Raw genomic sequence first — 22406 nt, 5'->3', positions numbered from 1 at the left:
ATGAGTGCTATGATTTGTTTACTGCATAATGGATTTAGGGTTTGAGAGACTTGTTTGTATTTGTACCAAAGATAGTATGAGAAAGTAAGTGAATTCATATTTTTGAAAAATCAAATTTCAGATCATGCTTGAATTACAGGTTGATGTCATTAATGAGGTTACCAAATATATTTTAAAGGAAGCTAACATATTATAATAATACAACTCCTTTTATAAACCAAGAATTCAGTTTTTGACTTGAAAGGTACCTGTAAACTGACAATATTGCTTTCCATGTGACTTGCACAAAAGTTAACTATTTTCTATAATACTGAAATGCTCTTTCTAGTACATTAGAGCAATGCATTTAGAATATGTTGGACCCTGGACATGCTGGGACGTATTGATTTTGAGCATTCTTGTTTTTCACAGAAATCTTAGTTTAAATGGTAAAAATAAACATACACAAAGTATAATGTCATGCTTCAAACTTTTCTTTTGCTTTCTTACACATTAGGCTAAAAGTCATAATTATGATATTCATGGATAATAAAATAACACACCCATTACACATTAAAATATAGCCCCATTGTAATCATATTATGCTATGGGGTCTTTATTTTTCATAAATATTTTAGTTTGAAAGGTACAAACATAAGCACCTATGAACAGAATAACATTATGTGATCCTTGTTTTAACACTTAAACTCATAAGTATCCACATTTATAAAAACTTTTCACAAGTAGATAGGTGGCCCAAATGCTAATTCACCATGAATATATTTATATTATTATTATTATTATTATTATTTTGGTTTTAGTTGGAAATGGAAAGTTGTATGTACGTTGAGAACTTGGTAGATTGCAACAAGTTGCTAGGCACATTGTAGAGATCAAAATATTGTTTGATTCATATCTGACATAATTTAGTGAGATTACTCTTCAAAGCATGTTAAGTATTTTTTGAAAATGTAAGAATTATGCTACATTCCAAAAAATCACACACTTTAATCTTTATTATATTGTTTATATTTGGGTGGTGGAAAGCGCATGCCCTAAATATTAGTTCAGAGCCATCTCACAATGAAAGTCAAAATAATTCTGAAGATTGTTATCTGACACTTGTTCCATAACAGAAGGAGACCCTAAGAATTAATAAATACATCAGTGCTCTGGGGACTATGCATCTAACTCGCCATGGGTAATGTGGTACTGAAAATTTTGAAAAAATCCCCCCAGTATTTTCTATGAGTCTGAGGCAGAACCTTTCTCAGTAGTTGGTCTGGAGTGATGGGATGAGAAGTGTTAGGAGCTAGGAAGCTTTACATAGGTGTGTAGTGACAGATGAGAATTTACAGAGGCCTGGGAATTGTATTAGGGAGTCTTCAAAAAGTCATGGAAAAGAATGTTATGAAAAAAACATGCACTGATTTCAAAACATTTTTGCACCAACATAAACTAATTCAACTTACATTTTCCATTAACCATTCATTTTCCATGAACCTTTTGAAGTACCCACGTGTGTGTGTATGTGTGAGGAGTATATTTTGCATTATGTTTGTACATCAGTTTTATTCTGTGTTTTAGAACATTTTTATGCTGACTTTAGTTAGCCACATTTCTTTACATTGAATTTGCAAGAAGTAAAATAGTATACATTTTATTTTCTTCCATACCAGAACTGGTTATTTGATCCTTTTCTTTATAAAGAGTATCTTTGAAAACAACAGCAACATCAGAACCATGTTTTAGGAGCCTAGAAAATGAGTGAGCCCCTCCCTCCCTCCCTCCCTCCCTCCCTTCCTTACTTCCTTCCTTTCCTCCTCCCTCCCTCTCCCCTCCATTCCCTTGTTCTTTTCTTCTCTTTTTCCATCTGTCCTTCCACTATTTAGAAATTACATAATAGTTTAACACCCACCATGCTCTAGGCACATAGTCCTGGTGTTGGAGCATAAAATAAGCCAGACAGAATGTATTCTCCATTTGTAGTCTAGTTGGACAGCACAAGCTCTAAACCTAATTGCTAACCTGAGGAATTTCACTAAAAGTGAGATCAAAAGAATGTAGGAGAAAAAAAAGTAGAAAACTATTGTATATTTTAGGTCAGGAAAGATTCTCCTAAGATAATGACTATAAAATTGAAACCTGAAGTGTGAAAATTAGTTAGCCAAGTGGAGGGGGAAGGCAAGAGGCACAGAGATGAAAAAGTGAGAATAAAATAAATCTGATATACAGGATCTAAAAGAGCAAAGGAAGAGGGTGGGAAAGGAAAGCAGAAAACCTGTGGTTAGAAAAACATACATCTCTTTTATTCAACACATATTTGTTGAGTGAAGGCCAAGGACCAGTGTTCTAGGTGCTGAGGATAACCTAAGTGAAGACAGGAGACAAAAATCTGTCTTTTGTAGAGCTTCAATTCTTTTGTTTGTCAGTAAATGAAATGTCGAAGCTTATACACATTCCTCTGTTAAAAAATAAAATATACCTTATTTTCTCAGCCTTTAAACATTCTGTTTTAGTTGTTTCATGATTATCTTAGGTAGTATTCCCTTCTGCTTATTTAAAAATCCATATTGTCATTTTATTTTACTTACTTTCTAATCCTTAAAATATTTCCTCCTTTATTATATATTAATGATTTTTATTTGTCCCTGAACTCCAAAGAGAAAACCAGACTCACCTATAATATTCCAAGTATGTGTTAATGTGCCATATATTACTTATATAATAATCAATTTTGTAATGGAATGCTTTACAGAAGATACAAATAGAAACATTAATCTATTTTAATAGTAATCCACCAGAGAATGAGGTATTTATTTTCAGAAATCTAGAAATGGCACTCTCATTGTAGTCCGTATATATATATATTATACTTGTTAGAAAAATGTTTGTAAAATTTTGAACTCCATGATATGCGGGAAGAAAGAAGTATATTAGGAACCGCTTGAGTGAATAAAATGGGGTAAAATTAGTGGTAGTAAAAAAATATTGGCTGTTTTAAGACCTTTCTCTCTGTCTCTCTCTCTCACTGTCCACTCTACCTGTCAAAAAAATTAAAAAAAAAAAAAGAGTGGATGTTTCTTACAGTGACTAATTGCTTATACACACAGAATATAAAAAAAAGTTCTAAACTTCAGACAAACTGATCAAAGGGAGAGTTTCCACAATGAATGCTATCAATTCCAATAATTGATAGTTGTAGCAGTCTATGAAAATCCCACTTTAGTGAAAAAAGATGTAATATTCTTAAACTACATGTAAGTAAACTGTCTTCCAGAAAGAGAACTTAAAGCTCTACAGATTGTAAATAATAAACCAAACATCCATTAAATAATTTTGGAATGGAAAGTCATGAAACAAAGTATGGAAAAATTTAAAAAAATTTAAACTTATAGAGGAATAATGTGACTGCAGTGATGATACAATTTTTTTCTTGTGTAGGATTTTGATGTGTATTCTGTATTTTCCTTCCTGCCCTAAGAATAGGGAAGCTGAGCAGAAGAGTATGCAAGAGTATGAAATGGAAGTAAAGAAAAATGATATTTCAACATGTGGTTTAAAATAATGTTATTCATGAAATTTTAATGAGCCATACCTTTACAAATATTTTAAAAATGAATATATATTCCTCTGACAAGTTTGGGAGTAATCCTTGTAATGGCAGAGATGGCCCAGAAGCCCTATGAAATCATAGAGGCAACACTCAATTTCCCAATTTGCTCTCTATCATAAATTGATGATGACATACATTTTCACCTTTGCAGTAATTGTTAATTACACAAATTAATAACCCAAATTAATAGTAAGGTCTTGAGGGTCTTTCAGGGTAGTTAATACAACTTACCCTTTTGGAGCAGAACAATAGAGACATTATTAATATTAAAGTTTGTTTTTTAACCATCTCTGCCCTATCTGCTGCTGGGGAAGACAATAAATGTAGGGATCTTTTTAAAATACAAGTGTGCAAATGTATTATATTTGTACAAAGTTGGTCGATACAGAGAAGACGGCACCAGTTTCTTACAGTCAATCTGATTCTAGATATTTTAAAAACATTCCATTTTCATAGGATAATTGCAAACATTAATTTGTATGTAATTCCAGTAATTTGAATTCAATTGAAGAGCTTTGGTACTCAGTTTTGCTGTTTGAAGCATATGTGATTATGACCTGAAAGGCTGATTCATAGCAGGATTATGGTCTTATAGATCATACAATTCATTATGTTCTTACTAATCAATATCTGGCATCAGATACTACAACTTCACTGTATATGTTTCATTTAGTTAGATGAACAGATCTATATTTTTGCTACTTGACTGCACTGTATATGTCATGGGCAACAGGCTATTTTGAGATCTCTAAAGCTGTTTTACTTCTAATTGCTTTGAAACTTAAGAATTCATTATTTGAAAGTTTAGAGAAGTCAATAACTTTGTCTATAACTGAAAAGATCATCAGAAATGGTATTTTCTTATATTCAGCTGTATTTCCAAACTTTAATTTTCTTAGTCCCTTTTCACCATAGAAATATTACTAACCAAATGCCACCTTTTTAATTATTAAGAGATCTTTGAGAAAAGCACATTTTTTCAGATTCAGTTTCTTGCTATATTCTGTATAGTAGGAACAATTAAAGAGCATTGAAGAGAAAAGATTAAATTTCAATCAAAACAGACCAAGATCTTTTAGTCTGTGAAATAACATTGAAGCACTGAAAAACAAAGAACTATGTATGAGTTCGTTGGCTTTGCCTTCTATCAATGTCTAAACTGAAATGATGATGTTTGAACTAATATTTAACTTTGAAAAAAAAAACATTAAGCCACACATTATTGGATTAAGATTAAGCTTTTTACATGAAAGTTGTTAGCTATTTATAGAAGCTGAAAGCATGCCTGCTTTCATAACTTTGTTATGTATAGCCCATTTCTGTATTTTCAAGAGTCAGTGAAATCCCAGCAAATCTAATTAATTTCAGAACCACAAAATCTTCATGAGTCTTTTGGAAATTTTTTCAGCTTGAGGAGCTCCTTTCACTGCTGCCACCTGCTACCGTTTGCCATTATTCAGCCAAGGTGTCACCTTCTCCAGTGCTTCCACTCAACGAAATCTTGAAGCTGCTTATGGTGGCATAGTTCTTTATCTGTCTCAGGATGGAAATCTCATCATCTCGGTGATGATCCCAGTAGAGGATGGAATTGCTGCTCCTTTCCCCAAACACTGTCAGTCTTCTTGGTGTTACAGATGAAACCATTGAAATGCTATGTTCAGGGTCATGATTGAAAAGCCAGTTAACTGGTAGGCATTTGACATACCCTGTGACTCTGTATACTGATTCCCATGGTTATGATTAGACACATTATCCAAACTTCGTGATCATGTCAAAGACCCTATATTTGGAAAAGGGGACATAATTGTCACTTATTTGCTTGTCCAACACTGAAATTTCTGATCCATGAAACTTTCTTTCAGCACTAAAGGCTTTGAATGAGACTGCATACAACATCTATGAGCATCTGGTCATACTTCTTTAATGTTCTTTAAAACATGGAGAAAAATTATTTTCAGATTTTATATCCATTGAATAACACTGACTTGAACACAGAACAATAAGCAACAAATTGCTTACAAATTGAACTGTATTAAATGGTGGTTTAAAAAAAAATACTTATTTGAAACGGTTACAGACACACACACACACAGATATACACACACACACACACGGGGAGAGAAAGAGAGAGCGAATCTTCCATCTGCTGGTTCATTTCCCAAATGGCCGTAACAGCCAGGGCTGGACCAGGCCAAAGTTAGGTGCCAGGAGCTTCTTGCCAGTCTCCCATGTGAGTGCAGGGCCAAGTACTTGGGCCAACTTCCACTGTTTTCCCAGGTGCATTAGCAGGAAGCTGGAAAAAATAATTGAGCAGCCAGGACATAAACCAATGTGTGAAGTGGCTGGAAGGTGGCTTAACCCACTTGATCACAATGCCAGCCCCATAGTTGATGATTTAAAAAAAAAAAAAAAAAAAGGTTTTTCTTCTGAAGAAACATGTTGAGTTTCTCCAGATAGTCTTAGCCTATTATTGTTTTATTTGGTTATTTGAATTATAAACATCTTTACCAAATATTTACTGTCATGCTGTAAGTATATGAAATAACTAATGAACATTTTTGGTTGATTGAAACTGTAGTGCACCTATCTTGGAGAATAAGAGCAAAACTTTAGTCTACTGATTCTGAAATAAAATAATGTTACACAATACTTATTACAGCAAAACATTTTCAATCCTGCATTATTTCTTACATTTTATTGACATGTATTATTCCTTGAAAACATGTAAAATAATGATGATTTTAGATAACATCTATTATGCACTTAATATATGTGATTATATATATATATATAATCTAATATAACAAACCTTTTACTTAATAAAGTGTAATTACTTGACGTGAATAAATGGACACCAAAGAGGTTAAGCAGCTTACTAAGTGTCAGAGTAGATGCCTACTTTTTGCCAAAGTGTTATTTTGCCTCCTTCTATATTTGAATAAATTGTTCCAGCATTAGAGTACAGCATAGTCCATTGAGCATATATGGAGCCCCTAATACATGGTGGACACACAATACCAAAGGAAAAACAGAAGATTAAAGGAGATAAGTCACTCAAGCTGGAAATTTATTCAATAAATTTTAAAAATTACTAAAACTTAGTTTTTTGAGACAGCATTTGATTTACTAAATATTTAAATTTTCCAGAAATTGGAAAACTTGTAATTTCCCTCTGTATTTACAGCTAAGCATTGACTTGAGGGGTGTCTCTAGGATGGGATTTTACACATTTCTAATTTGTACAACTTGTTGGTTGATTTAGGGTATTTGAATACCATTTTTGCAGTATACCCCATGTCAATTATATCATAAAACCTGTTGAGCCAAGGTCAGAGTTTATGTTTAGGTTCTTTTTAGATTTTGACACTATGCCTCTAACTTTCTGAAAGACAGTGACAACATTTTCCATCACTACAGGATGATTTATTTACAATGTTTTTGTCTGATGTTATGAGGAATTTCGGAAGGAACATGCCAATAACCTTCATTATTTTCTAATGGGAAAAACCTTTGAAGTAAAATTATTTAAAATTTTATATCTTTTTCCCATAATTATTTTCTTCATTAAAATTTAAATTTGGAGGTCTATTTTTTTGCAAATTTATTTATTTATTTGAAAGGCAGAGAGAGAGAGAAAGAGAGAGAAATCTTCCATCCACTGGTTCACTCCCCAAATGGCCGCAACAGCAAGAACTGGGCTGATCGGAAGCCAGGAGCCAGGAGTTTCTTCCCAGTCTCCCAAACAGGTGCAGGGGCCCCAGGACTTGAACCCTCTTCTATTGCTTTCCCAGGCCGTAGTAGAGAGCTGGATTGGAAGTGGAACAGCTGGAACTGGAACCAGCCCTTATGAGATGCTGCTACTGCAGGCGATGGCTTTACCTGCTATGCCACAGCACCAGCCTGGGGCTCTAAATTTTATGAGTATCTTCTCCCACCTGATGTGCAACAATCAGTTAGAGTTTGCCAGGTTTAAAGGCTATTGGTTGAAGTACAATAATAAAAATATCAGAAATTTTATTTTATAGTGTTAAATCATTGATGACTGAAAATTGGTTAATGTCATTAGAAACAAATGTGCTATAAGTATTTGAAGTATATCATTGAGCTATATGTCAGTCATGGGTGTGTATGTTATAATGAAGGTTTGTGTAGTTGATTGTCCCAAGGTGGAGGAGAAACAAAACCTAAACAAATGGGCTTGGATATTATACTGACCTGCGTGAAATTAGCACAGTGATCAGAGACAACCTGAATTAAGTCAAAACAGAATGAGACCGTGTACACAAGCAGAAAGTCATGAGAGGTATTAGCCTGCATGTCAGTTCAGAATACAGGCAGCCTCAGATTATTATTATCAAAGGGAAACCTAATAATAATAATATTTAAGGGAATTTCCAGCAAATATTTTATCCTTACTTTCCAACCTGCTACAATACATTTTTGCAGCATCACTGGTTGCTGTTGATCAAGTTTAAGTAGATTTAATGATGATGATGAAACCTGTATTGAGGTAGGTTGAAATGAGAGGGGAGGACAACTTCTTGAATTAGAAAGTTGGATGGCATAAATAATTGTCAACTTTTTCCCAAAATAAAAATGAACACCTTCTTAACTTAGCCCTGGAAATTATTATCAATAAACTAACCCTAAACTATTCCTATAGTGTATGTATATACATTATAATGTGTAAAGCATTTACTATGTGAATTTTGCATTAATGGTACACTTCGTTACACAGCTTGCCTCTCCAAAACTTGATGAAGCAAGTTCTCAGCCAAATTGTTTTGTTCTTGCTGTTTATAGATGTTGTAGATTATTTCCCTTCCCTTCTGCTATGTTTTACCTTGTTCTACGTGCATGTGCTGGGGAATTTATAATCTATGCTATTTATATAGTTGGAGTTATTTATGTCATTCCTGGAGCTCTTAACAGAAAACACACATTAAGCTACATTAATAAATGCAAATGTTTTCATCCTCTTGCACACCTTGGGGGTGACATTTTTTTTTTTTATTTGACAGGTAGAGTTATACACAGTGAGAGAGAGAAAGGTCTTCCTTCCATTGGTTCACTCCCCAAATTGTCGCCACGGCCAGCACTGCGCCGATCCGAAGCCAGGAGCAAGGTGCCTCCTCCTGGTCTTCCATGTGGGTGCAGAGGCCCAAGCACTTGGGCCATCCTCCACTGCCCTCCCAGGCCACAGCAGAATGCTGGACAGGAAGAGGAGCAACCGGGACTAGGATCTGGCAACCATATGGGATCCCTGCGCCACAGGCGGAGGATTAACCAAGTGATCCACGTCACTGGCCCCCATATTCATTTTTAAAAATTATATGGAGTTTCTTTTAGATCCAGGTATTCAGGCCCATAGTAGAACCATAAAGAGATCCATGTCTTCTCTGGGGCTACAGATATTAGGTGGTAAGTTGGCTGCATCCCAAGGCAAGAATTCCTTCCCTGGTTTCCTTTCACTTACTCCCAAAAATCAGTCAGCTCTTGGTAGAATCAGAAATGTTGTTCCAACATGGAATGTACTCACCTGAGCCAGCTGAGTTGAGAGAAGTCTTCTGCTCCTCTCTGAGTAAAGTTTCCAGCCTCCAAAGATGAAGCTTTTCAGAACAACTTCTTATCTATAAACCTAAACACAGGGAATTAGCAAAGGTTCCAAAAGCTGAGAGAAAGTCTCAGCACAGAAAATGAACCTCTTTTTCTGTTGTCTTACTCCTACTTCTCCCAGAGGAGAAAGCCTTTTCCATCAACAAAAATTAGGATATGTTTTTCTTACTGAGTTTTTGACAACTTTTGCTTTTTGCTTTTTTATTTTAAAGATTCATTTTATTTATTTGAAAGGTAGAGTTATAGAGAGAGAAAGAGGGAGAGACAGAGACAGAGAGAGATCATGCATCTACTGGTTCACTTCCCAAATCACACAATGTTTGGGGCTGGCCCAGGACAAGGCCAAAACTTAGGAGCTTCTTTTAGTCTTACACATGGGTGCAGGGGCCCTAGCACTTGGGCCATCTTCCGCTGCTTTCCCAGGCCATTAGCAGGCAGCTGGACTGGAAGTGGAGCAGCTGGAACAGGAACCATCACCCATATAGGATGCCTACGCTGCAGGCAGTGGCTTAACCTGCTGCACCACAATGCCAGCCACACTTTTTGCTTGAAATACATGAACTTCCTCAAGGAAAGTAGTAAAGAACTTAGGATATTAAAGCACATATTGAGATAATGTGGGGAGGAAAAAGGTACCTTGAGCAATGACAAAAATGGATCGCATATCTATTCAATGATTTGTTTTGTAGCACTTGTAAATTTGATTGTAAGATACAATGATTTGTTTATTCCTTAAACATTTAAAGATCATCTTCCATATGATGCTAGGAGTTGGTGACTTGGTAGTGAATAACACCAAATTATGATAGAGTTTAGTCTAGGAGACTTTGACATTTTAGAAGACTGATAATTGTGCAAATAACTCCTGGGCTTTGTGAGAACACACAGTATCTGATTTTACTGTTCTCAAAATTTAATTTCCTAGCCTAAAAACTGAAAAGAAATAATAAAGACAAAACTTTTATCACTTTGTAAACTGCCGTTTCTCTTCAACTCTTACCCCGTGTATCAACTTACACACTTGGTAGAAGATAAAGTTAGCTTAGATGTCATTTGCCTATGACTCAACTAATTTGGGATACTTTTGCTACTTATTTCTTAGAACTACTTGAAATGATATATTCTTAAAATAAATATAAACTTAGTTGAAACTCTAAAAAGATTATGGTTAAAAAGAACCACTTACAGGGCCAGCACTGTGGCGCAGTGGGTTAAAGCCCTGGCCTGAAGTGCCTGCATCCCATATGGCCGCCGGTTCTAGTCCCGGCTGCTCCTCTTCCAGTCCAGCTCTCTATTATGGCCTGGGAAAGCAGTAGAAGATGGCCCAAGTCCTTGGGCTCCTGCACTCAAGTGGGAGACTGGGAAGAAGATCCTGGCTCCTGGCTTCGGATCTGCACAGTTCTGGCTGTTGCAGCCAATTGGGGAGTAAACCATCAGATGGAAGACCTCTCTGTCTCTCTCTGTCTCTCCTCTCTCTCTGTGTAACTCTGACTTTCAAATAAATAAATAATTCTTTAAAAAAAAAAGGACCACTTACTAAATTTCAGATATTATAAATTGTTTTTACCTTGAACTTCTTTTCAGTAAACTTAAAAAAGAAAAATCTGCATCATTAAGGAAAAACTGCCTTACAAATTCACTTCCCATGCTTTCTTTCCTATCATACAGAAAGGTGATGAAATATAAACAAATACTATTAAAACTTAGCTTATTTTATTTATCAAGCTTATTTTTAAAAATGCTTGCCAATATCTTATTTAATTATTTCTGCTCAGGTAAAGACTCCTGGTGGTATCAGAAGAAAAATGGTATTGAAGAGAAAGAAAATAGTTTGTTTTTGATCTTAAAACAGAAGGATTGATGATGTATTTTAAATAAATCTCCTCTCTAGTTTTCCATCTTTACCTTGATTGCTTATCAAATGATAATAGAGAACTCTGTGTCTTCTTTGCTTAAAGGGTGTTTTAGGGATAATTTTTCTATTGCAGTGACATCAAATCGGGAACAAGCATTTAGAGACAAACCTCCCCCCCCCCCCCCCGGGTGCAGCATTACCCTGGTGGAGGGGTAGAAAAGAGAGCAGTTGTATTTGAACATACTCTATTGATTAAAGAATAATAAAGGGTTTGAAGAGATTAAAGAATGAGATAAAGTTTATATTTTGTTTCAGGTCAAGATACAAAGGTGACAGTTGATGACATGGGATTTGTACTACTACTTTGGGAGGGAAAATACTGATGCTGTTGATTTCCAAAAAGGTGAGATTGGGTTCTGGAAGAATTTGGTAAGTAGATTAGAGAGTTTTTTTTTTTTTTTTTTTTAAGATTTATATTAATGAAAAATTTTGAGTCAAAGCTAATTCTTTATTAAGAACTTGTTTAAAGAAAGGAAAAGAAAAAATGAACAACAAAAAAGAATTCGCTTAAAGAATGAGAGAATTTAGGTCAGTTTTTTTCACATTAAGATCCTTGCTTTGTTGTAAGCGAAATCATAGTTCTCAGCTTTAAAAGTTAGCAACACTAAACAGTTTCCACGTCTGCAACTTTTCTGTGAGGGATGTAGTGGCAGATTCTGTGCTGTGTTTGCCTATGAGATGATTTCCTTGAAGTCCCATAATGAGTTGTTTTTGGCAGGATTAATGAGTATTATAATGGTAAATGGATGTTTGCAGCTCAGTTGTGTTCCATCACTGAGTAACATGGGGGTTTTTGGTCCCTTAGAGGCCATAATTGGTGGCATTAATGCACTTTTTAATTACACTTCTTGAAAAAAAATGAATTGGAACCAAAACAAAAGCTAAGTGATCATCTCTCTGCTGTTTCACATGATGTAAACAGAAGACTGTTGCTGTCTCTGATACCTCTAATTTGAATCGTATTCTCTAGACAGAACAAGTGCAGTGTATTTTGATGATGGTATTTGCTTAAAAATTGCTCATTTGCCTTTGTTATTCCTCATTCTTATATACTGAAATAAACTTGCTATATGTTTATATTATACATATGTATATTAAACCTGAATAAGAACTATTTATAAATATTATAAAGATATACATATTCTAGATAGGTTAGGTGCAGGCTCACTTCTTATATTTACATTCCTTCATTTATTTTCTGATTCTGTTAGTGTTGAGTAATATAAGTTTAATTAATTCCCAAAGCTCTATATTCTAAACAGAATGCACTAAGCCATTTTTCTTTTTCTCCTTTCTCACATATATGTGAGAAATTACTAATAGCTGCTGCTTCAGCATATCCCATCTTTACAGTATTGTGCTTATTTGTGTTCTGTCCTGGAAAGCTCAACATTGATCCACATGATAACATTTGCAAAGTGTACTATGCAGAGGGAAAATATCTCATAAAATGAAATGGCAGAAACATGAAAAGAGAAACATAATGTAAATTAAGAAAAATCCACAGTATCAACCATTCTTTCCTAACCTGCTTACAACTTAACTGTATCATTAGCTATACATTTCCTTATAGCCATAAAATAATTATTATTTAATTTTCTCATATTCTTAAATCACCTAACAAAGTATTAGACTATGATTAATTAAGTAGTTAGGCAGACATATGAGTACTTGGTTTGGACTGATTTTGTTAACATATTCATATTCTTCCAGAGCAAATAAGACTGTTCTTACCCCTCATGGTTTTTTGTATAGATATTCTTGGTACTGGGTTATCCTTGAATAACCGTACATAGAAACACACTTTGATCAGTGGCAAGCAATTATATCCATAAAAAATTATGAAAAAGCAGATGTCATGGAATTGTTCCTATATATGTCCGAGTTTTGGCGAGACTTACACAAGCTCACATCTCAGAATTAATCGCCAGTGTTTGTGAAAACTGCTTTTTTCAAATATGTGTCTTTGACACTTATTGTCATTTTGCCTCTTTCCGTCAGGCAAAATTCTTCTTTGATAGGTTCAAATGTTTGTTTCCAGGGCTTTCTGCAACACTATAGAGCAATTACATTTTCCATTTGTAAAAAGAAAGAATAAAAATGAAACAATAAAAATGAGACAAGAAAGCAAAGGGGAAAATATCCTCCATGATATTTACAAATAGGGATTTCAGAGTCTGCAAACTGTAGAACAATCTTCAGTGGCAGAAAATTTTTAACAGCACTGCCTACCAGAGGAACAGGGACACAGCCCTGGTTTTATGCGACTCCATTCTCTTCATGTTCATGATGATTGAGTGTGCTGAAGTTGCTTTGTTTTTTCTTTAGAAGAGTGATGATAGTGATTAATTCAGTTGATGCATCATTGTCCCGTCCCCACCACTTTAGTAGTTTCCACAAAATGTCTTAAAATAACTAGACAGCATTTATATCTGTGAGAATTCTGTGTGCTTTTGCATATTATCGTTCTATCTATAATCCGAAGCTGATCTTGCCAGCCATGCCATCTAAAAATACTGGGGGGAGGGGGGGGAGAGACTGACATACATATTAAAATTGAGTTTTTGAATTTTTGAGTACATTATTAATACCAGATACCTATATATGTATACCTATAAAGACACCAAAAATATTTATAAACCCATGCATAATTTTTCAAAATGTGAATTTTCCATGAACTTTTTGAAGGGTAAAAAAACATTATTTGCTTACTTTTTGCAGTTTTTAAAGTATCTTTAGATTATGTAAATGTAATTTTAACATTTATCCAGAGTGTATGAGCAGTGAACATTATGCAATCATCTATTTCTTGTATATTTTAGTGATTGAATTAGTGTAATTTATACAGCATAACTTTTCAATTCCATTACTATAACAATAAAATGAATAATTGCTGTCTTTTCTTGAGCTTATGCTGTGTGAACCATTTATACATATATTTTTCCTCATACAGTTCTTTGTGGGGTAAGTACAGCTATTTTCTCCACATTATCAATTAAAAAAAATTGCTGAAGTTTAGACAGATTGAGTACTTCCCCCAAATCACTCATTTCTTAGCAGAGGGACAGGAGCTCAGTCCCATTTAACCTCTATAATGCACATGGGGATGGACAGACACAATAGTTAAACTACAGTGAGACTGTAGTGATATTTTTAGCAGCATAATTCAGTTACATAAGTGGAATGCATTGATAGCATATCAAAAATCTTACTAACAAAAATTTCCTAATGAAAATGGCTCACTTTAAAAGTGAGTCAACTAATTCTCATGGAGCTTCAGTGGAGTAAGAAGTCAGGAAGCCATCACAGCCATCCTTCCAATGGGCTCAGCCCACTGATACAGATGCCTTCATGCCCATGCCCCAGTCCTTTTATGGATGCTTGCATAATGTCCATATCCAAAGCACATTGTATGTAGGGCAGGATGGAACATTGCTGAGGGTTAGGCTTTGGATTGAGGAACTCAGAGTTGGCAGATTTGGAGTTTAAACAGCCTTCCTATGCATTAGCTGCCTTAATATGGGTAAACTGATGAGTCACCTTTGTGCATCAGTTTATGTACCGGTAAAATCATGGTAATCTGATTCTCTCAGAGTTGTAAAACCAAAATAGTGCATTTGAATCCCTTAGTTACCCACAGTAAATATTCTATAAATGTGTATGTCATTGTTAGTAAGCACAATGCAACCTTCCTTTGGGTTAGGTATTCTACAATAGTGGTAGCACAGCTACTCTGTTTTTAAGAGACTTTTAAACAGATGCTTGAAAATACAGCTGAAATCACTTCTGTCTCAAATCACATGATTATACCACATACAGTGAAGTTTTGAAATTTAGATGTTGGGCATTGTTCCTATCAGCAACACAGCCCCTGAATGTCTCTACCTTAATGAAGCCTGTGGCTGGTTTGTTATCAGATGTTGCTTTTGAAAACATTTTAATTGATAGTGAATTTTGAAAAAACTAGGAAGTATATTTATGCATAATTCATCATAGGTGAATGAAGTAAAAAACTAAACAGAAATGATAGAGGTTTGAGTTTGAATTCCAGCTTTTCCACTTGTTTGGCCTCAGGCAAGTGCTTACACTCACTGAATCATAGTTGCACCAGCTGTAAAAAAAAAAAAAAAAAAAAAAAAAAAAAAGCAGCTATGCCTCCTAGCCTCCTAGAGATGTTGTGACTATTAATAATGATATGCAAAGGGCCTAGGATAAGGCCCAGGACTCTTAGTAGGAACATAATAAATGGTAGCTATTAGTGTTGTTAATATTTCTTGTCCAAGATATGTGCAAATCTGTAATAATAATGCTCATCTATCACTCATAACTTCAGTTGTACAAATTATATACCTATATTTTGTAATCTAAATGTGTTATCCTAGACTTAAGGAATTTAGTTATAATATCTATGCACTAATTCAATGACTAAGAGAATTATTGTTTTAAAAATTTTATTTTATAAACTAGTATTCAAAGTGTTTATGTTTAATTTAGTTAGAATTTTATTTAGAATTGGAGGAATTTTTTTAAGAAACTGAATCATTTTTACTTGAAAATATGAACCTTTAAGTTTTCCCAAGTGAAATATCTGCTGCAATTAAGTGTACCTAGAGAACTATGACAAAATGAATAAACAAAGCAGTTTTTAAGTGAAGGAAACTTATTTAATTCATAGACATGTATTTGGAACATTATAAAAATTGAGCACTGAAGTTTTATTTACTTCCTACTCTGAAAATCCTAAAATATTGATCTCTTTAATGCTATATACTCTTAATTTAAATAAAGTTTTAAAGGTCAAATTTTAGCACTGTATCTTTACTCATGCAGGAATAGCTTACACTTAACTTACCACAGTAAGTGACTGAGATAAAATAACATTATACATTTCTACACATGTGTATTAACTCCTAAAAAACATGTATATTAACTTTTGGTATCATCTAGTACATTGTAAAATAATGAATTCTAGAAACAAAAATATCATTTCCCTAGAGCCATTTGTAACATCAAATTTTTAAATAAGTGAACAGAAAAAATAATGATTATATAACACTATTGGAGAAATCTATCACAATATAATATGATCATCACTTTTCCTTACTGAAAGAAGTTGCATATTATTAAATATATTAGTATCTACATTAAAAATTACTACATTATACTTTGAGTATCATGGATCAAATATACTAAAAGAAACTAATTGCATAGCATTTTTTCATTAGATCTTTTTGAAGTTCTCTAAGACTTAAATTTTATATACAAGAATGTATTAAAAAAGGAGAGCATGAGTAGTTGTTGAGAGGGTAATCTGAGATCTCACCAGAATTTTGCCTTAGGGCTTCACGACCATGTTGGGAATGCAGTTTGTAGAATACAGAACATGATCAAGGTTCTTTTCCTGCTATCCATGGGAATGATGGCCCTGAGCATAGGGCCAAAGACATCCTGTATAAAGGAAATTTTAATAAGTATTGTTGATTGAATGTTCAATATATTTTTACATAATCTTCAGAGTTAATATAATTTTATCACATAAGAAAATGAACTGAGGCAATATAGAACTTTTTTTTTTTAAGATTCATTTTTCTTATGTTAAAGACAGAAGGAGAGGGACTGATAGAACAAAAAATCTTCTGCCCACTTGTTCATTCCCAGATGGCTGCGGGGGCTAGGTCAGGCTAAAGCCAGCAGCCTGGAACTCCATCTGGGACTCCCACATAGGTGATGGGGCCAGGAACTCCAGCCACTGTTTCCCAGGAACATTTAGGAAGCTGGATTGAAAATGAGGCTGCTAGGACTCAACCTAGTGATCATATGGTATGCCAGTGTCATGGCACTTTTAATGGATAGTTGTAGAAATTAAGAACACTTTTAGTTTCTGTTAGACTTATGCAACCCAAATCAATATTGAAATTCTGCACCCCTATGTATTCTACATTGTTTTCTGTTTTTTAGCTGATTTCCTAAGGCTTTCCCTGGATAGATAAGTAAATAGATTCATAGATGTAGATAGAGACAGGTAAATTTAATTGGTGTATTTTAGGCCCCTTTTGCATTTGAAAAGACTTCTCTTTGAAGGATAAGGGCAGAACATATTTGCTGAAGATCTGTGTGAAATGTACTTTTACAGATCATTCTTTGAGACTCTCTCTGGGTTCAAAGAGTATAAGAAAAGAATATAAGAACCCATATCAGGTTTCGTGTATATGCTTAGTTATTTTCTAGATGTTGTACCAATGATTGAAATGTCTTTTAATGCTTTTTTATTCTGTATACCTAGCAAAATTTTTTTCCTCCCTTCATAAGCCCTCAGTAACTCGAGAGAGGAAACATTTCTCCATCTTCCAGAGAATCTAGGTTATTTTTTTGCCTTTAAGAAAAACCTATCCATTTTCTTCTATCTTTTTAGTAAAATAATTCCTATTGTTTCTATGTTAAAGAAGAGAACAATTCATCTACCTCATTTGTATTTTTGTTTTATTCATTCATACTCATACCTCTTCACTATTTCAACTTGTTCTCTTATCTAACCACTCTCTCATGGAAGTTAGGTTATAGTAGATCAAATCAAGAATAACCTTTCTTCATGGAACTTGATTGGTATTCGAAGTTCTAGTGTAATTATCTGATAAGATTTATAAATTGAAGCTTAAATTAAAAAATAAGTTTATATAATAGATAAACAGATATGACAGCATCTATAAAGTAATGGCCACATTTATGATCAATTAAGCTAAACATAAGTAACAGAGTGTGGTGTAGGTGCTAATTCTCATTTCAAACTCTCCACATATAATAAACTGTGTTTGGATTTCTCTATAAACCAGTCTAGTACCGTATGTGGAAGAATTATAGATTCTCTTTTTTACAATTCTAATTTTTTTTTGACGAGTAGAGTTACAGACACAGAGAGACAGAGAGAAAAGTCTTCCTTCCGCTGGCTCATTCCCCAAATGGCCCCAATTTTTTTAAAGATTTATTTAAGATTTTTTTAAAGATTTATTTATTTATTTGAAAGCAGAGTTAAGAAAGGAGACGGAGAGACAGAAAGAGAAGGATCTTCCATCCACTGGTTCACTTCCCAAATGGCTGAAATAGCTGGAGCTAAGCCAATCTTGTCAGGAGCCAGGAGCTTCTTTCGGACTTCCCACAGGGTGCAGGGGCCCAAGGACTTGGGCCATCTTCCACTGCTCTCCCAAGGTGTATTAGCAGGGAGCTGGGACCCGAACCGGCCACCATATGAAATGCTGGCAGAGCAGACCGTGGCTTTAACCTTCTGCACCACAGTGATGTCCCCTAGTATTCTATTTTTTTTAAACTTTTATTTAATGAATATAAATTTCCAAGGTACAGCTTATGGATTACAATGGCTTCCCCCCCCATAACGTCCCTCCCACCAGCAACCCTCCCCTCTCCCACTCCCTCTCCCCTTCCATTCACATGAGGATTCATTTTCGATTCTCTTTATATACAGAAGATCAGTTTAGCATACATTAAGTAAAGATTTCAACAGTTTGCTCCCACACAGAAACATAAAGTGAAAAATAATAGATGATTTTTTAAATGATGATGAAATCAGATCAGACCTATTGTCATGTTTAATCCCAGTGAGAGTCAAGTTGGGAATTGATAATTTCTTCTCTTTTTTTTTTTTTTTTTACAGAAGATCAGTTTAGTATACATTAAGTAAAGCTTTCAACAGTTTGCACCCACATAGAAACACAAAGTGAAATATACTGTTTGAGTACTCGTTATAGCATTAAGTCTCAATGTACAGCACGCTAAGGACAGAGATCTTACATGAGGAGTAAGTGCACAGTGACTCCTGTTGTTGACTTTACAAATTGACACTCTTGTTTATGGCCTCAGTAATCTCCCCATGCTCCAGTCATGAGTTTCCAAGGCTATGGAAGCCCCTTGAGTTTAACAGTTTAAGACCTCTGCTGCTTTCATTGCTAGTCCTTTTACCGTCTTCAACTTTTTCCCTACTTAGCCACTTTCTCTGGAAAGGCACGCTAGCTGGGCTGCTCCGCATCATTCTCCCATCACTTCCTCTAATCTTAGATGCCTCTATCTCCAATCTCTCCTTGTGTGCATTTTGTTCTTACCTTGCCTGTGGTTACTGCATGTTCCTGCTGTATGTTTCCCACTTACTCCAGCTTGCGTGCTTTGTGGCTGGCTGTACTTTAAGGATGCTTTTTCACTTAAAGAGTCCACCATGATCAACCAGTCACCAAGGCCACTGACTGCTGGTTCCATTTCTCATGCTTTCTGCATGATAGGGCCATTTTATTTTCTTTGGAAAGCTGCATTAGCTACTGTTTTGAAAGGAAGGAACTGCCTCTCCAGGATAGTGTCACCACTAAGACAGAAATAATTTATTTTTTGTAGAGTTCTGCCATTTTTCTCCCTTTAATAAGCTTATATGACACCGCAGGTGTAAGCAAAGGGAATATTTGTTCCTGGGGTTATAGGAGCTGACCAAAGAGCCTTTACTTAATCCCCGTGGATAACAGGGCAGTAATGTGACTTGCTATGTGGCCCCAGTCAGTGGCCGTCTGTTATGAAATTGAGATTTTCTAGGCACTAAAACCCCTCGCATCTGGTGATGCTACATGTGGCTGCTATAAACTTGATTAATGGAGACAGAAGACTGCAATATGAGTGCCTGCTTTATGCTTTAGTGTTCTTCCCCAGGATGATTGCCATATTAAGCAAAGTCCCCTAACTTTCCAATTAGTTAAAATGAAAATATAGGGACTCTTACTCTATGATAAAATCTTACATTCAAATTTAGTGTTTCTCTTTCTTCTTTTGAATGTTTCTTCTTTCTGAATTTTTTTCATAAGTAAAGCATATTAAAAATTAAAGACCAACAAACAAAAAGTGATATCTGGGGGATAAAATTATCTTTAATTTCCACATGAATGTATTTTCCAAAGAGAAGTAATTTAATAAATATTTGTCTGCTCCTTACCTGCCAAGTATTGTCCTGAATCCTAAAGATGTATGATGAACAATATTAACAAGATTTCATTATCTAACAATACCGACAAAGTCCTAGAGGTCCTAATGTGAGAGATACTATATAAGAAAATAAACTTGATTGCAAATGATATCATCTTAATAAAATCAGTTTAAAAATAAGTGATTTGGGGGCCAGACTGTGGCATCCCCGGGTTAAAGCCCAGGTCTGCAGCTCCAGCATCTGATATGGATGCCAGTTTGAGTCCCTGCTGCTCCACATCCAATCTAGCTCCCTGCTGATGTGCCTGGGAAAGCAATAGAAGATGGCCCAAGTCCTTGGGCCCCTGTAACCACGTGGGAGACCCAGAAGAATCTACTGGCTCCTGGCTTTGGATTGGCTCAGCTCTAGCTGTTGCAGCCATTTGGGATGTGAACCCCCAGATGGAAGCCCTCTGTTTCTGACTCTCTGTAACTCTGTCTTTCAAATAAAATAAATCCTAAAAAAAAAAAAAAAATGATTTCCTATCTTGTTACTGGTTTGTCTTTAACTTAAGAAACTGTCAAGCTGTTTTCCAAAGAGGTTGTACCATTTTACATTCCTATCAATAGTGCATGGAGTTTCTAATTTCTTCACCTCCTTGCCAGACACTTAGTATTGTCATTCATGTTAACTTCTGGTAGGGAAGATCTCATTGTGCTTTACATTTACATTTCCCTTTTTCCCTCTATATATCTCCTGTGGTGAGGTGTTCATGTCTTTTACCTACCATAATGAGTCCTTGGTTTTCTTAATGCTGAATTTTGAAATTTCTTTACATATCCTAGTTATAAATAAATAGCAAAATAAATGATTAACAAATATTTTCTCCCATTTTAATTTTCTTACCAGTATTAAGAGAAAAGAAGTAGTAGTAGCAGCTTTGATAGTAATTGCCCAAACTAGAAATAATTTAAATGCCTATCAACAAATTTTTAATAATGTGATTTAGCCATACAGCAGAACACTACTCAGAACTGACAAGGTGTAAGCTATTGGTTTACATAACATGGACAAGTTTCAAAATGATTTTACTAAATGAAAGAAGACAGGCAAAAAGAAACACTATAAGATTTCATTTATATAAAATTATGGGATGTACAAATTAATCTACAATGACAGAAAACCTGCCAATGGGGAAGGAGAGAGGGCTGACATAGGGATAACAAAAGAACTTGTGGATACTTTTGGGTGTAATGAATGTGTTTAGTATTTTGATCAGGGTAATTGTTTCTTGGATGTATACATTTGTCAAATCTTATAAACTTATTTACTTTAAATATGTTGTGTTTCTTGTTGTCATTTATGCATTAATAGAAAACATAAGAATAATAAGCATGTATTGCATCTTCATCTTTGAATTTAATACAAATGATTAACAGCACTATTAAAAAAATTAAACTTCATAGGATAGCATTATACAAAATTCTGGCTTTCTTATTTCTACATTACATTTCTAATTACACTGTATTTGAGTTTTAAAGGCTATGCTTGGCCGGCACTGCAGTTCAATAGGCTAATCCTCCGCCTTGCGGCGCCGGCACATCGCATTCTAGTCCTGGTCGGGGCACCAGAATCTGTCCCGGTTGCCCCTCTTCCAGGCCAGCTCTTTGCTGTGGCCCTGGAATGCAGTGGAGGATGGCCCAAGTGCTTGGGCCCTGCACCCCATGGGAGACCAGGAGAAGCACCTGGCTCCTGGCTTTGTGCGCTGGCCGCAGCGTGCCAGCCGTGGCGGCCATTAGAGGGTGAACCAATGGAAAAGGAAGACCTTTCTCTCTGTCTCTCTCTCTCACTGTCCACTCTGCCTGTCAAAAAAAAAAAAAAAAAAAAGGCTATGTTTACATCTTCTCAAATATATTGTAAGGGCTTTTATATATATACATATATATGTATATATGTATACAGTGTATATATATACTATATGTATATAACTATATATACCACTATATATCCCAATTTATAAAATACTGAGTGAGAGTATAAGAATGGGACCTTCATAGAATAAGAGTTTCTTTTCTTTTCTTTCCTTTTTTTTTTTTTTTTTTTTTTGACAGGCAGAGTGGACAGTCAGAGAGAGAGAGAGACAGAGAGAAAGGTCTTCCTTTACCATTGGTTCACCCTCCAATGGCCGTTGCGGCCGGTGCACCACACTGATCCAAAGCCAGGAGCCAGGTGCTCCGTCCTGGTCTCCCGTGTGGGTGCAGGGCCCAAGGACTTGGGCCATCCTCCACTGCACTCCCGGGCCACAGCAGAGAGCTGACCTGGAAGAGGAG

The 22406-nt window shown here is 35.2% G+C and overlaps 1 protein-coding gene across 1 annotated transcript in view; it reads left to right on the top strand.

The window, feature by feature from the left end:
• LOC149126552 (uncharacterized) overlaps positions 1-22406 on the top strand; it is a 494872-nt gene that overhangs the window by 90981 nt on the left and 381485 nt on the right. The window contains exon 2 of the mRNA XM_089332866.1: positions 11382-11469. Within this exon, the coding sequence (XP_089188992.1) occupies positions 11406-11469 (64 nt within the window). The 5' untranslated portion in view covers positions 11382-11405. The remainder of the gene's footprint in view (positions 1-11381; positions 11470-22406) is intronic.

Source organism: Oryctolagus cuniculus, chromosome 5, assembly GCF_051225735.1.
Source record: "Oryctolagus cuniculus isolate XC-2025 breed Fujian yellow rabbit chromosome 5, ASM5122573v1, whole genome shotgun sequence".
Lineage (NCBI taxonomy): Eukaryota > Metazoa > Chordata > Mammalia > Lagomorpha > Leporidae > Oryctolagus > Oryctolagus cuniculus.
Note: the sequence above shows the minus strand (reverse complement) of the source record. Positions and strands in the feature narration are given on the sequence as shown.